The 13,118-nt window shown below is 49.8% G+C and overlaps 1 protein-coding gene across 2 annotated transcripts in view; it reads left to right on the top strand.

The window, feature by feature from the left end:
- Window positions 1-13,118, top strand: part of PCSK6 (proprotein convertase subtilisin/kexin type 6) — a 167,875-nt gene that overhangs the window by 105,602 nt on the left and 49,155 nt on the right. For both annotated transcript variants that reach the window (XM_074354218.1, XM_074354219.1), the window contains exons 9-11: window positions 1,818-1,918; window positions 4,911-5,014; window positions 6,645-6,762. In XM_074354218.1, coding sequence (XP_074210319.1) covers window positions 1,818-1,918; window positions 4,911-5,014; window positions 6,645-6,762 — 323 coding nt within the window. The remainder of the gene's footprint in view (window positions 1-1,817; window positions 1,919-4,910; window positions 5,015-6,644; window positions 6,763-13,118) is intronic.

Consider the following 13,118-nt stretch of genomic DNA (forward strand, 5'->3'; position numbering starts at 1 on the left):
TTTTGCTCTGAGATCCCTTAGAGATTTTGCAGGGGGTGAGCCACTCTGGATGGTCCCCTTGTGTTCTCCATTCCTCTTGTGTGGAGAGATTGATGTTAAGGCCTAGCTCAAGGCAACAGAAGGCACCCCCCAAATGGGCATCACACACTGAACTCGAGCCATGCACTGAATGCGATGTTCTGTCTCAGGACGGGGGCTACCCACCCTGGTTCAGCTGTCCCCTCCCTCCGGGGAGTCCTCTCTGATCACCCCGCCAGGACCCTCTCTGAGGCTGGAGAGCCAGCCGTGGGCCTCACCTGCTCTCGGGTGCTTGGCCTCCTGCTCAGATGCCCTGTTTCCCTGTCCAGCCACCCCTGACTGACTATCTACGTGCTGGGTGCCAGCTGTGACCTTCACAGAAGGACGTGCCATTATGCCCATTTGCAGATGAAGATCCGGGGGTCAGAGAGATTGCATCCTGGGCCCTGCTCCCTTGTCCTCAGCTGCCCTCCCAAGGTCAAGGTGCCTCTGTCGGCTGGATGAGGAGGCCAGAGAAGGCTGGCCTCTGGCAGTGTTCCTATCCAATTTTCCTGTGTGTGTGACACAGGCTGGCCCCCCTCACCCTGGTGATTGTCCGTCCAGCTGCAAAGTGACCAAGGAAGATGCTCCCTTTGGAAGAGGATCTGGGTTGTGACCACCGTGTTTTGCAGATGGGCTCCTGCAGCCTTGCAGTGGGTGGGTGTGTTAGTTTCTTGTTGCCATCGTAACAGGTTCTGCGAGACGTAGCCAGACGGCACAGATGTGTTACCTCACGGTTCTGTGGGTCACAGGGGCAGCAGCCGCCCCCTGGTTCTCCGGCCTGCATCTCCCAAGGCTGAGATCCAGGTGTTGGCCGAGCTGCGTTCCTTCCCAGAGGCTCTGGGGGAGAATGCGTTCATTGCTCAAGCAGGGTGTTGGCAGAACTTCGCTCCTCGTGGTTACAGGACTGAGCTCCCGTTTCCTGGCGGGCGGGCTGCCGAGGGCTTTTCCCGGCTTCTGCAGGCCACCCACCTTTCTCTCCTGGTGACCCCCAGCACCTCTTCAGAGCCAGCAGCGGGGACTGGACCCCTCTCCTGCCTCCTCTCTGACAGACTTGTGAGGGCCCTGGGATGACACTGGGCCTACCGGCTAATCCGGGGTAAATCCCTGGTGTAGGGTTAGCCGGTGAACAGCCTTAATCCCTTCTGCAAAATGCTCAGAGAATCCCTCCAGCACCGCAGGTGTCCCAGCTGCGCCCACACGTGCGTCTCCCTTCAGCTCAGAGAGCAGGTACAGACCAGGTGCGTGCAGGGATCCAGGTGTAGCCCCAGCCAAGAAGGAATAGGAGGTGCTTTGGGACACCAGAAGCTACCAGGAGAATGACCTGTCGCCTTCTCTGATCCACCCATGACCCCTGGCTCCCAGCAGAAATGCTCTGTGGCCACATGTTTCCAGCTGCTCTGAAGGCAGGAGTGACTTGGGGGTCACTGGTGAGGGAATCTGTTTCGCTCCATCTCCCCGTTGAGTCCGGGCACAGCCACCATGCACATCGGCACCACTGAGGGTGTGTGGGTCCCAGCTCCTTGCCTCCCTCTGCCTTGACCCCTGTTCTCACCCCGCAGTCAGCCTGTTCCCGTAGTGGGTCCGTTTTTCACGTGTGAGAGCCAGGCATCTTAGCAGGGAGCGGCAGACGTGCCAAAAGCCCCCTTGCGGAGGTGTGTCTGCAAAGCACCTTTTCTGTCCCTGGGACCCAGGACCACGCCTGCCCAAGGGTGGCGCTGTGAGTCACCTCTGACCCTGCCTCTTGCCGTTCCCCCCAGGTCACCACGGACCTGCGCCAGCGCTGCACTGATGGCCACACTGGGACTTCGGTTTCGGCCCCCATGGTGGCCGGCATCATCGCCTTGGCTTTAGAAGCAAAGTAAGTTCCCTTCTTTTCCTTTTTTCTCTTCTATTTATTTATTTATTTTTTGGAAGGGGAGGTAATTAGGTTTGTTTATTTATTTATTTTTTAATAGAGGCACTGGAAATTGAACCCAGGACCTTCTGCATGCTAAGCATCCACTCTACCAATGAGCTATACCCTCCCCCTCTTTTCTGTTTGTTTTTTTTTTTTTTAAAGTTTCTATTGTGGTGAAATACACATAAAACTTACCATTTAAACCTCTTTGATATATTCAATATCTTGTAATATCTTTTATGAAAACGAATATGTGTATGTATATGCATGACTGGGACATTGTGCTGTGCCTCAGAAATTGACACATTGTAACTGACTTTACTTCCATAAAAAGAAAAAGAAGGAAAAAAACTACTTTGGGTGTATCATTCATTAAGCGTGTACACACTGTTGAGTGACTTGTCACTGTCCGCCTGCAGAGTGTTCTCATCTTCCTGGACTGACCCGTATACCCATCAAACAGCCCCCGCCTAGTCTGCTGGGGCTGCCCTAACGAAGCACCACAGACAGCAGGGCTGACACTACAGGAATGTGTGATCTCAAGTCCCGGAGGCTGGAGTCCCACAAGGTGCTGGTGGGGCTGGCTTCTTCTGAGGCCTTGTTCCTTGGCTTGGAATGGCCACCCTCTCTCTGTGTTGTCCTCAAGTGGCCTTTCCTCTGTGTGGGTTCAGATCCTTTTATAAGGACACCAATCGTACTGGGTTAGGACCCACTGTAATGATCCTATTTCACTGTAATTACCTCTTAAAAAAATTTTTATTGAAGTGTAGTTGATTTACAATATTAGTTTCGGTGTATGGCAAATTGATTCATTTATGCATATATGTACATATATTTTCTTTTCAGATTCTTTTCCGTTATAGGTTATTACAAGAAATTGAATATAGTTCCCTGTGCTCTGCAGTAGGTCCTTGTGGTTTATCTATTTTATAGACAGTAACGTGTGTCTGTTACCTCTTCAAAGGCTCCATATCTCCAAGTACAGTCACATTCTGAGGTATTGGGGAGGGTGAGGGCTTCAGCGTGTGAATTTGGGGACAGGACACAATTTGGCCCCTAACACTCTTCATCTCTACTCCCCCAGCTCGTGGCAGCCACCGTTCTGTGTTCCACTATCTGTCTCTATGAATTTGACTCCTCTCGGGACCTCCAGTGCGTGGGGTCACACAGGATTTGTCCTTTTACGTCTGGCTTATTTCACGCACACACTGTTCTCAAGGTTCAGCAATGTCGTAGCGGGTGTCAGGATTTCTTCCATTGCAATGCCATCCTTAATGGGCAGGGAGTGGTTCCTCCCTTTCCTCCCTTCTCTCCCTTTTCAGAGCTCTTGCCCTCTGTGCTTTGTAGGGGAGCTGGGTGGCCTGAACCCCAGGCCCACCACCCATCCTGCACCACATCGCACTCTAGGCTGTTACCCTACCCTTCGTCAACTTTAGTTCCTAAATCGACAACACAAAGGTGATGACTTATCAGTTGTAAACCAAATAAAGACTCTAGCACTGTTAGTGTGTGGATGGGTCAGAAAAAGAGAGTTTACTACAGGTACAATGGTGGTGTCAAAACCAAATTTTAGTGTAAATATCAAAACTGGTTTGGAACCCCCCAGCCATTTGAAGTAGTCATTTGCTGTAGGTGAGATTTTAAATGACTCAGAAGCCATATCTGGGTTGCTGAAATCCTTCTAATTTTGCATATTTTTGCATGCTGATTTGCATAAGGCGAAAGAGCTTAAGACTCCCATGCTACCAATTTAGTAAAGAAACAGCTAAATGGTTTTGATTTTCAGGCCAAAGTGTTCGTTTCTGTGTCCTGAAGCTCATTTAAAAAACTTCAAATAGATACTTGCCTGGAAAGTTGTGTTCACTTACTCAGCCTTGAAGAGGAAGGATGTTCTGACACCTGCTACTACGTGGATGAACCTGGAGGACATGATGCTGAGTGAACTAAGCCAGTCACAAAAGGACTAATACTGGGTGACTCCACTCGAATGAGGTGCCTGGAGTCACCAAATTCATTGAGACAGACAGTAGGATGGTGGGTGCCTGGGGCTGGGGCGAGGGGTGGGGAGTTAGTGTTTAATAGGGACAGAGGTTCAGTTGGTTAAGATGAACAGGTTCTGGAGATGGATGGAGGTGATGGTTGCACAGGGTAGAAGGTGGATCCAGTTTTCAAGGATGTTAAAAAGACAGGAGACTGTAGCTTAGAATCAGACATCTGATCTACGCTTTTTTTTTTTTTTTTTTTGGAAAGGAGGAAGTGAAAGTGTTTATTTGCAGGTGACATAATCATACATATAGAAAATCTGAAAAAGTCTACCAAAACCACTAGAAGTAGTAAGAAGATTTAGCAAATTGCTAAGGCATTATGGTAATAACTTATCACAAACCTGCAGCCATCCAGACAGTGTGGGACTAGCAAAAGGCTAGCCATATAGTTGAATGGAATAGAATTGAGAGGCCAAAGAGAAACCCTCACATTCATTTATTTTTTAATAGAGGGCACATGTTCTTTTAATGAGAAGTTTCTACTCTACACCAGAATGAATCCCATGTAAATGTAAATTCCTGCAATCTGAAGTTACAGTCTGTAGCCAGCGGGTCCCCCCTGGGGATGGGGTCTGGGCTGGGGAGGAGCTCAGGTACTCTCAGCATCATGGTCACCTGGATACTCACAACACCTGCTGATACGTAAGGACATGTGTCCGCTGCGGCCACAGTGTCCTGTCGAGCCCTTGTGCAAACTCAGGGAGAGCTTGGTAGCAAGGCTGGGTTTCCATGCTGTAGGTTTCAGGCCTCCCATGGTACTGTCTCTTCTCAAGATTTAGTTGCTGGAAACCATTCTTTACAAGAGGTTGTGAGATCAACCCTGGCGCCCCAGCTCCAATGGCCCTGTGTTGCCAACATCACTGACCGGTGTGGGCGACAGCTGTCTGTCTGTCCTTGTGTCATTGCAGCAGCCAGCTGACCTGGAGGGACGTCCAGCACCTGCTTGTGAAAACGTCCAGGCCGGCCCACCTCAAAGCCAACGACTGGAAAGTGAATGGTGCTGGACATAAAGGTGCGGTCATGACTCCGGGGCTGGGTGGGGTCCAGGCCCCCGTCCTGGTAGGTTCTCTGGGGGACCTCCTGGAGCCTGTACTGAGGGAGACATGCATTTCTCAGAAAGAATCCCCAGATAGCATTAATTGGGTGTCACAAGAATGGAAAGTACTAGCCAGCGATTTAATGGAAGTATCCTAAGGTCACTCAAGTTCACAACTTTGGCCACATCCAGGGACCACCTGTACCGGTATTTAATAGTTCTCTTTAAATTGGCTTGCCTTTTTTTTTTTTCTTTTTTTTTACACAAAGAACTGTATTCTTTAAAAGAAAACTTTATTACATCTAGTTAATCACAGGTTTGATGTGTAGTTACGTTTTTCACATTAAAACAAATCCATCATTATTAAGACAAATGATGTTTGTTTATGTGCCACCCAAGGGCAACTTGCCTTCCTAGCCCTGGGTAGCTCTGTGATTTTGAAACTGGCCCTCAGTTTCCTCATCTGTACAATGAGGACCTTGAGATAGTTATGTAAGTTACCTTCTAACTGTAAAACTTCTGTTGGCAAGCCTTCATGTTTTAAAAGGGCCCTACCGCCACAGCATAGCCTGGTTCAGACCCAGGTAACATGAAATCAACCCATGGTCAGGGCTCGTAACCCAGATATTTGGAGACCCTTGAGCAGGTAATTATAGGACTGAGCTGCTGGCTTTGTTTGTCTTGCTTCTTAGCAGAGATACTTGAAGATTTACATTCAGCCCGGGTGTGTTAGGGAGGACTTTTTGTCTTCTGGGAAGCTCAGGTCCAGCTGTTTCAACACCAAGCCTGATTCTGCTATGTGTAAAATATAGGTCAAGCATTGTTACCCTAAGTTCCAAGGGACACTCCTTTTTAATAAGGAGGCCATTGGTGAGGCCTGATACGTCTTTGTTTTGCAGGAATGTTGCTGGGAGTGGGGCGCTTATAATAAGAGCTGACCTACATTTCAGTTTTGGCCTAATTAAGTAGGAAAAGAGATGGTATCTCATGCTCGACCTTGCCTCTTAAATTAAACTTTGAAACTCTCCTGCCTCGGCCAAATTAAACACTGGCCCCGGCCCAGCCCCCAGTGCTCCCAGTCGCTGTGCTGGGCAATGCTGCTCTCCCTGAGCCCCCTGGAAATTCAGTGGGGAGAGCACATGGCCAGAGGTCTGAGCGGAGCCTTGTTTGATTGTGTTTGTTGCACATCGTGGTTGCAAGAACCAAGGGGTCTTGGGTTTTGTTCAGGGTTCAGGGAGCACAGATACCAAGAAGTCCCTTTAACATAAAGAAACTCATCCTCATCTTGCAAAAATTAAGTACTAGGCCCTCTCATCACTTCTACTTTGCACCAAAATGGGACATCTTTTCTGGCCTCACTCCTGAAAGAGTTCAGTTCAGAGAGAGAACAAGGCAGCTGGGACCTGGGGGCGGCCCCAGAAGGGCTGGCCCTGCAGCCTGGGGCTCTTGGGAGTGGCCGCGGCCCTTTCAGGCCTGGAGGGACACGGATGACCTGTCCCTCCAGGGACAGGGCACCCGCTTAGGAACCAGGAAGGGTGCAGGAGCCAGGCTTCTCTCCGTTCCTGGCGGGACTGGGGAGCCGGGTCTGAAGGCTCTGTCTTTTCAGTTAGCCATCTCTACGGTTTTGGCTTGGTGGACGCGGAAGCCCTGGTCCTGGAGGCCAAGAAGTGGACGGCAGTGCCCTCCCAACACATGTGTGTCGCTGTCACAGATAAGAGGCCCAGGTGAGCTCGGCTTTTCAAACCTGCTGTTTGACTCTGCTCTAAGGTATTTCGGGAAGGGGTGGGGAGGTGTTCACACAAGTATTCCTGTGCACATTGGAGGGGGTATGCATGTGTGTGTGCACACGCGCGCAGGCAGTGTGTATACATATATGGCTGCATTTTTTCTTATAGATTGTGAATTAAGGAAAGGAATCACTTCTGTTTTTATTGAAGTATAGTGAGTTGACAATGTTGTGCCAATTTCTGGTGTATAGCATCTTGTTTCAGTCATACATATACATATACACATACATATATTCCTTTTCATACTTTTTCATTATAGGTTACTACAAGATATTGAATATAGTTCCCTGTGCTGTACAGTAGGAGCTTGTTGTTTATCTATTTCATATATTATCTGCAAATCTCAAACTCCCAATTTATCCCTTCCCACCCCTTTTCCCCCTGGGTAACCATGATTTTGTTTTCTGTGTCTGTGAATCTGTTTCTGTTTTATAAATAAGTTCATTTGTGTCATTGTTTTAGACTCTGCATGTAAGTGATATTTTTCTTTCTTGTTCTGGCTTACTTCACTTTGAATGGTGATCTCCAGGTCCATCCATGTTGCTGCAAATGGCATTATTTTATTCTTTTTTGTTTATAGCAGCACTATTCACAAGAGCCAATACATGGAAATAACCTGCATTTCCATTGACAGGTAACTGGATGAAAAAGTTGTGCTGTATTTATATGGTGGAATATTACTCAGCAATGAAAAGAATAAAACAGTGTCATTTGCGGGAATCACTTCTTAATCTATAACCGTTTTGAGGCCTTTTGCTGTCAATTGTCACTTCCCTTTTGTAGAGTGCTCCATACTGGGGTGTCTGTCCCTCAGCCCAAACCCCCAGCTACAATCGGAAATTCTTAGGAATAATATTTAGCAAAGCCAACCAGACCAGGGGTCTGCCCTGCCTGGTGGAGGTGGGGTGTGGTTGACAGCATCACTGGGCATCCTCTCTGTTGTCCTTATGAGAGGCTGGAGCCGTGGCTCCAGACCAGCTCCTCCTGCCCCAAAGGCCCACAGCATGACTCATGGGTCGTGGACCAGGGAGGGGGCACTAGCCGCTTCTCTGTTGAAGGAGGGAGGTTAGTACCCACAGTGCACAGCAGCCCCATGTTGCTTTTACCTGGACCCAGATTGCTGTCTTAGGGTTTAAGTCCTGGGATTTTTTTAACGAGCCTCGAGCAGTGGGCTCTAGGCTCTTGGCTTCACCCTCCTCCCATGACTGGGACACTCCTAGCTTTGCCCTTTGTGGTAAGTTGTTGTAAATCACTTATATTTGTTCCTTAAGATTTTTGTTTAAAAAAAAATCAGCTATTAAGTAAAATCACAAGACCCCTGCTCCATTAGGAGAGGAAATCAGACCCTTGTCCTGAATTCTGCGGTGGTGGCTACCCTGTCCTTTTAAAAGAAGAATGGTATTTCTCTAGGCCTTAAAATCTGCTGAAGAATGGAATGTGTTTCTTTCTAGCTGTAACTTTTTACTGCCTTTGGAAATAGTGTGTTTGAAAAAAGAAATGATGGGGTGATGAAAAGTGACCCTTGTTTTATCAACAAGTCAAGATCACTGTCTTTGAGATCACCCCTTCCTTGAAGGCATCAACCTCCTACAACGTGCCCTTTTGCCATCTAATGTTAAGGAAAGGGTTTCTTGCTGATGCCTTGCGTATGATCGGGATTCAGAAAGTGTTTGTTTGGATGAATAACCACGGAAGGATCTTTTGAGAAATCACATGTCCATCCTGCTGCTGACGGTGAAGACTGATGGCCGGGTAATCCCTCCGAGGCCTGACAAGCCGGTCGGCCAGGAGGCGGGTCTCAATCTTGACCATTGACAGCATCGTTTTCTCCGGGGGGCCTTAGACTGTCAGATCCAGAAGAAGGCGGGAGAGAAAGGAGGCCTTCGGCATTCCTCTGCTTTGTTGGTTGGTAGATGCCTGGCACACAGCTGCCCAGGCTCCGGTGCCGGGTCCTGCCTGCGAGGCTGCCTCTGCCCGGTGGGGCGGCCGTGTCCAGACCTGCGGCCCTTCCCGTCGGGGCGGCTCCTGAATGAAGCATTCTTCTCCTGCCAGAAATAGTTTTAAGATGGGAGAGTGGTGCCTAGGTGGCGCAGGGTTGTTTTTATTTGTATTTTATTTCGTTTTTGAAGTGCGAGGGCACGGAGTCTAGACAGCGCAGGCCGAGGGGAGCAGCCGTAACACACACACTGTGACATTGTTCGTGTCCTTTGAGGAAATGGAGGTCTCCACAAACTCCAGCAGAGGGGAAGAGTCAGACTTCTGTTTCTAAAGGCAAATCATCTTTCCCTTGAGTAGTTTCAGACCCTTTCTGGAGTAGTCAGTCAACCTGCCATCCCCAGCCACGCCCTCAGCGGCACACTCAGTTGTTCACAGACATAAGGGCCAAGAGAGAGACAGACAGAGAGAGAGACAGAGAAAGGGACAGACAGACAGACAGAGAACCAAGTACTCCTGCATGGAAGGTTGACCCTGGTTTAAACCCGTTGGCCTCTTCTCCTGGCTGAGAGCCCCAGGCTGTTTGCGGGGTCACTTGACCAAGGCCGCCAAGCATCCCCATGGTTGTGGCTAGCTTCCTTCATCAGGGTCCTTGTGTAGCTTTACTGAAGTGGCCAGGCCTCTCTTCTCACTGCTCCCTCCACGTGCTCCCCTATGCCCCCCCCCCGCCCCAGGATGGCTGTCTGCTCTCTCGGCCTTTCTGGTTTTGTCCGGCCACCTCGAGCAGATCTTTGTGTCCACATGGGATTTGTTTCCCTGTTTCCTCTTGAGTGGAGGGGAAATGCCACCCTGGGGCCACCTTCAGAGACTGATAATCTTTTAGCTTCACGTACAGGCATCCTAGAGGGGACCGTGGCCACACCTGCTGTTTCCGTGGTGACATCATGTAAGAGGGGCTCTGGGTTAGGGGCCCGGGTGTCGATGGTCACGTGAGGGCAGGAATGAACCTCTCCACCTTCTCCCCGCTCAGCCCTGACCTGGCCATCCTCCCCTGGGGTTGTGTCCTGCCTGCAGGGACCCCCTGGGCGCCTGCTGGGTGCTGGGGTCCCTTGGCCGGGCTGCTCTGTCCAGCACCGCCCCCACCTGCCCCTGCGTCAGGCTCAGGCCAAGAGGAGCAGCATGGCCACCAGCCCAGCACAAGGGGGGCTCTGATGCGGGGAGGCCGGGCTGCCGTTACCAGCACATGGGAGGCGGCCGTTGGGGTTGCTGCCCCTTGTTCTCCTTTGAAGAAGACCCCCAAGCAGTATGTCAGCATCTCCAGTCTGGACACTGCATCTAGGGACTGTGGAGTGGGGCATCCTGCCTGTCTCTGTCCGGACCACCGTTGCAAGAGACAATGAGAAGTCCCCAGGGTCATGGGGAAGGTCAGAGAGCCCACTGGGAGAGGTCACTGCATATTTGGAGCTGGGCTGTGTGGGAGGGGCTCCTGGGGGTCTCAGCGGAGGGTGGCTGGGGGTGCCCAGTGACCATCTGGAGTCCCAAGTTGGGTGGCAGTGCTCTTCTGAGAGGGGCCAGATCTCTTGCTTCGAGGCATTTCCAGATGTCCCCGAGCCATCTCTATACACTCCCTTCCCAAAACAGCCCACATACCCCATACAGAGGCTGTGTATCTGACCCACCTCGCTGGCATCCACGGGGACAAAGCATGTCCTGCAGCTTCCAGTGTGTGCTGGATCTCAGTGCGAGGGTGAAGGGAAAACACTTGAACTTGCCAGGTACCTTTGCCACACAGAACAACCACTTGTTACCCTCCTGATGGTGACACTGGGCAAAAATGTGGGTGGAATTTGCATCTCTGTTGTGACATTCAAATGCACAGAGAGGACATGCTTGCCTAATCTGGGGCACACATGGCTTTAAATCTACTTAGAAAGTGTGTCAGTTAAAGGAAGGTGAATAGGATCATGACCAGTGACTTCTGCCTGTGCAACATTATTTCAGAGTCTGTGCTTATTAAAAAAGGAGAAAATTGATACTTTTTATAATGTTTCTGAAAGTGAAAAAGAAAATCAAGCTTAGTATAATTCCAGGGAATGAAAAAGAGGCCCAGCTCTTAAATATCTTATCTGACCCTTAGGATTTTCTAGCCAGCCCTTCCCTTTAAAAATCCCTTAGTCTTTGAAAATGCAAGGTGACATCGAAACAGTTTATGACATCCGTGACTCCCTCCTCGGTGCTGGAAAGACAGCAGCAGAAAGTCTTTTCAAGCGAAAAGAACTTACCTCCTTGTCTTTAGTCTGAGCAGGTTTGGAAGGTCACAGTGCAGACAGTTTACGGTTTAGTGTGGCTTGTCTTTTATTAAAGAACTTACACCGCACACAGGAAGGTACTTCAAGACGGAAAGCTTTGAATATTTAGGGTTCTCTGTAGAGCAGACCGTCTGTTTATAGCTGTTCAAGAATTAACTGTGGATTGACCACGTCCTGCTTTCTCTTCAGGTGTTTCATTAAGCAGACCACGTGTGATGGTCATTTTATGACAATGCCTCTGATAAATACCCAGGTAGCTGTGACGCTGGTGGTTATTGGGTACGGACTGTGCACTCTGCCCATGTTCGTTCATTCAAAACCCCCAACGAGAGTGTGACATTTGGGAATTACTTTTCTCCCCATTTTATAGATGAAGAAGCTGAGGGACAAAGGAATTAAGGGACAGCCCAGGGCTGGGATGTGGTGAGGCTGAGCTGCCACCCAGGCTGCCTGTCTCTGGAGCCCACCTGGCCCCTCTGGGAAGAAGAGAGCATCCCAGATACTCGGGCAGGACCGGGCCAAGCAGAGGACCTCATGTCCTCTGGTGACCTTTCCTCCGCTCCCTCTGTGTCCTGTCCAGCTGGGCACACTTGCTCGGGGGTGGGGGTGGGGGTGGTGAAGAACCTTGGCCCTGGTGACCTGGAGGCTCCTCCAGCCTTGGCCACCTGCCAGCCCTCGAGAGGCTAGGCCCCAGCCTCTTCTCTGCAGTAGGTTAGCCAGGCTGGCACATAGCCGCCGAGTCCCCATGATGGAGTGAGTGCCTGTGTGGCTGGGACCCTCGGCTCAACTCCAGGACCCTGCTGTGCTGTGGCCCATAGCCTGCTGTCACATCTTTGCAGGATAAAAGCCCCTCTCTCCTTTGGGCGCACTCCGCCCAGGCCCCCCCTCTCCACCCAGCCCCACTCCAGAGCATCTTGCTTTGTGCACCCCTGGGTACCATCCAGGGCCACTCTCCTGGTTACTTTGGTCGGCCTGGGTACCCAGAGGAAACTCATGGATGCTCTGCAGTTCTGCCCAGGCAGGAGGTAGTGGGGTGGTGAGCATACCTGGTTATTTATTCTACTTCCCAAAACCCTTTTAGTTAAGTGTGTGTTTTCCCAACAGCCCTTGACCTTCTTTGCTTATTTTTTTGACACAAACCTGTTTCCCCCAAATTGTCAATGCTGTCTGCCTCCAAGGTGAGCATTGGACCGTGACCGGTCCAGACTCCAGTTATTCACCATCATTGGGTCCTGTGAGGTCACCACCAGTGCTGACTTCGGGAATGCAGGAGAAAGACAGGGAAGGTTCCTGGGAGCCTCCACTCACAACGTTTCTGTCAGCTGATCCATACAGAAGCTTGCGTTATGTGCATTTCTGTTTGAAGACACTCTGATGTGTTTTGGACACATTGATGCCATGGCCACAGTAACTCCTGCCTGAACTGAGCTCCTCTGACACGTGTGTTGACACGAGCACCTTCTTGTGCTCAGGAACACTGGCCCCACTGCCCAACTAGGGTTGGGGGCCATTTTAAACGGTGAAACTGTCACGAAAAGCACAGAAATGTGAAACGCGTGGCACCAAGTGAACCACAAGAAGAGCCCTTGACAGTCTCAACTGAAACTCGAAGCGGGAGCACACATCAGATACTCTGGTTTCTCTCTGCATATGTCTGCAAATGACCACGAAGCACCACAAGTATGGACCTGGGGCTCACAAATAAATCTTAGTGAGCAGGCGAATTTGCAAATGTGGAATCATGATCATGAGGATGGGCTGTACACTTTTATGATCCTTTTTTATTCCCCATCAGATTGAATCTTAGCATCAGAAGGGATGCTTACAGCCAGCGAATGTGGCCTCCTTTCACACAGAAGAGAAACATGTGCTATAAATTTAAACATTCTGTATTAAAACACCTCATACTCCAATTAATCATGGATAGCATTGTGTCAATGTACTGGATTAGCTTCCTTTTTTTGTTACTTTTTAAGTTAAATTTTATTTCCAGCCTAAATGATTTTCTGTGGTTGGATAATCAAAGTAATTTCATCCAAGGAAGATTCT

Source organism: Camelus bactrianus, chromosome 27 (assembly GCF_048773025.1).
Source record: "Camelus bactrianus isolate YW-2024 breed Bactrian camel chromosome 27, ASM4877302v1, whole genome shotgun sequence".
Lineage (NCBI taxonomy): Eukaryota > Metazoa > Chordata > Mammalia > Artiodactyla > Camelidae > Camelus > Camelus bactrianus.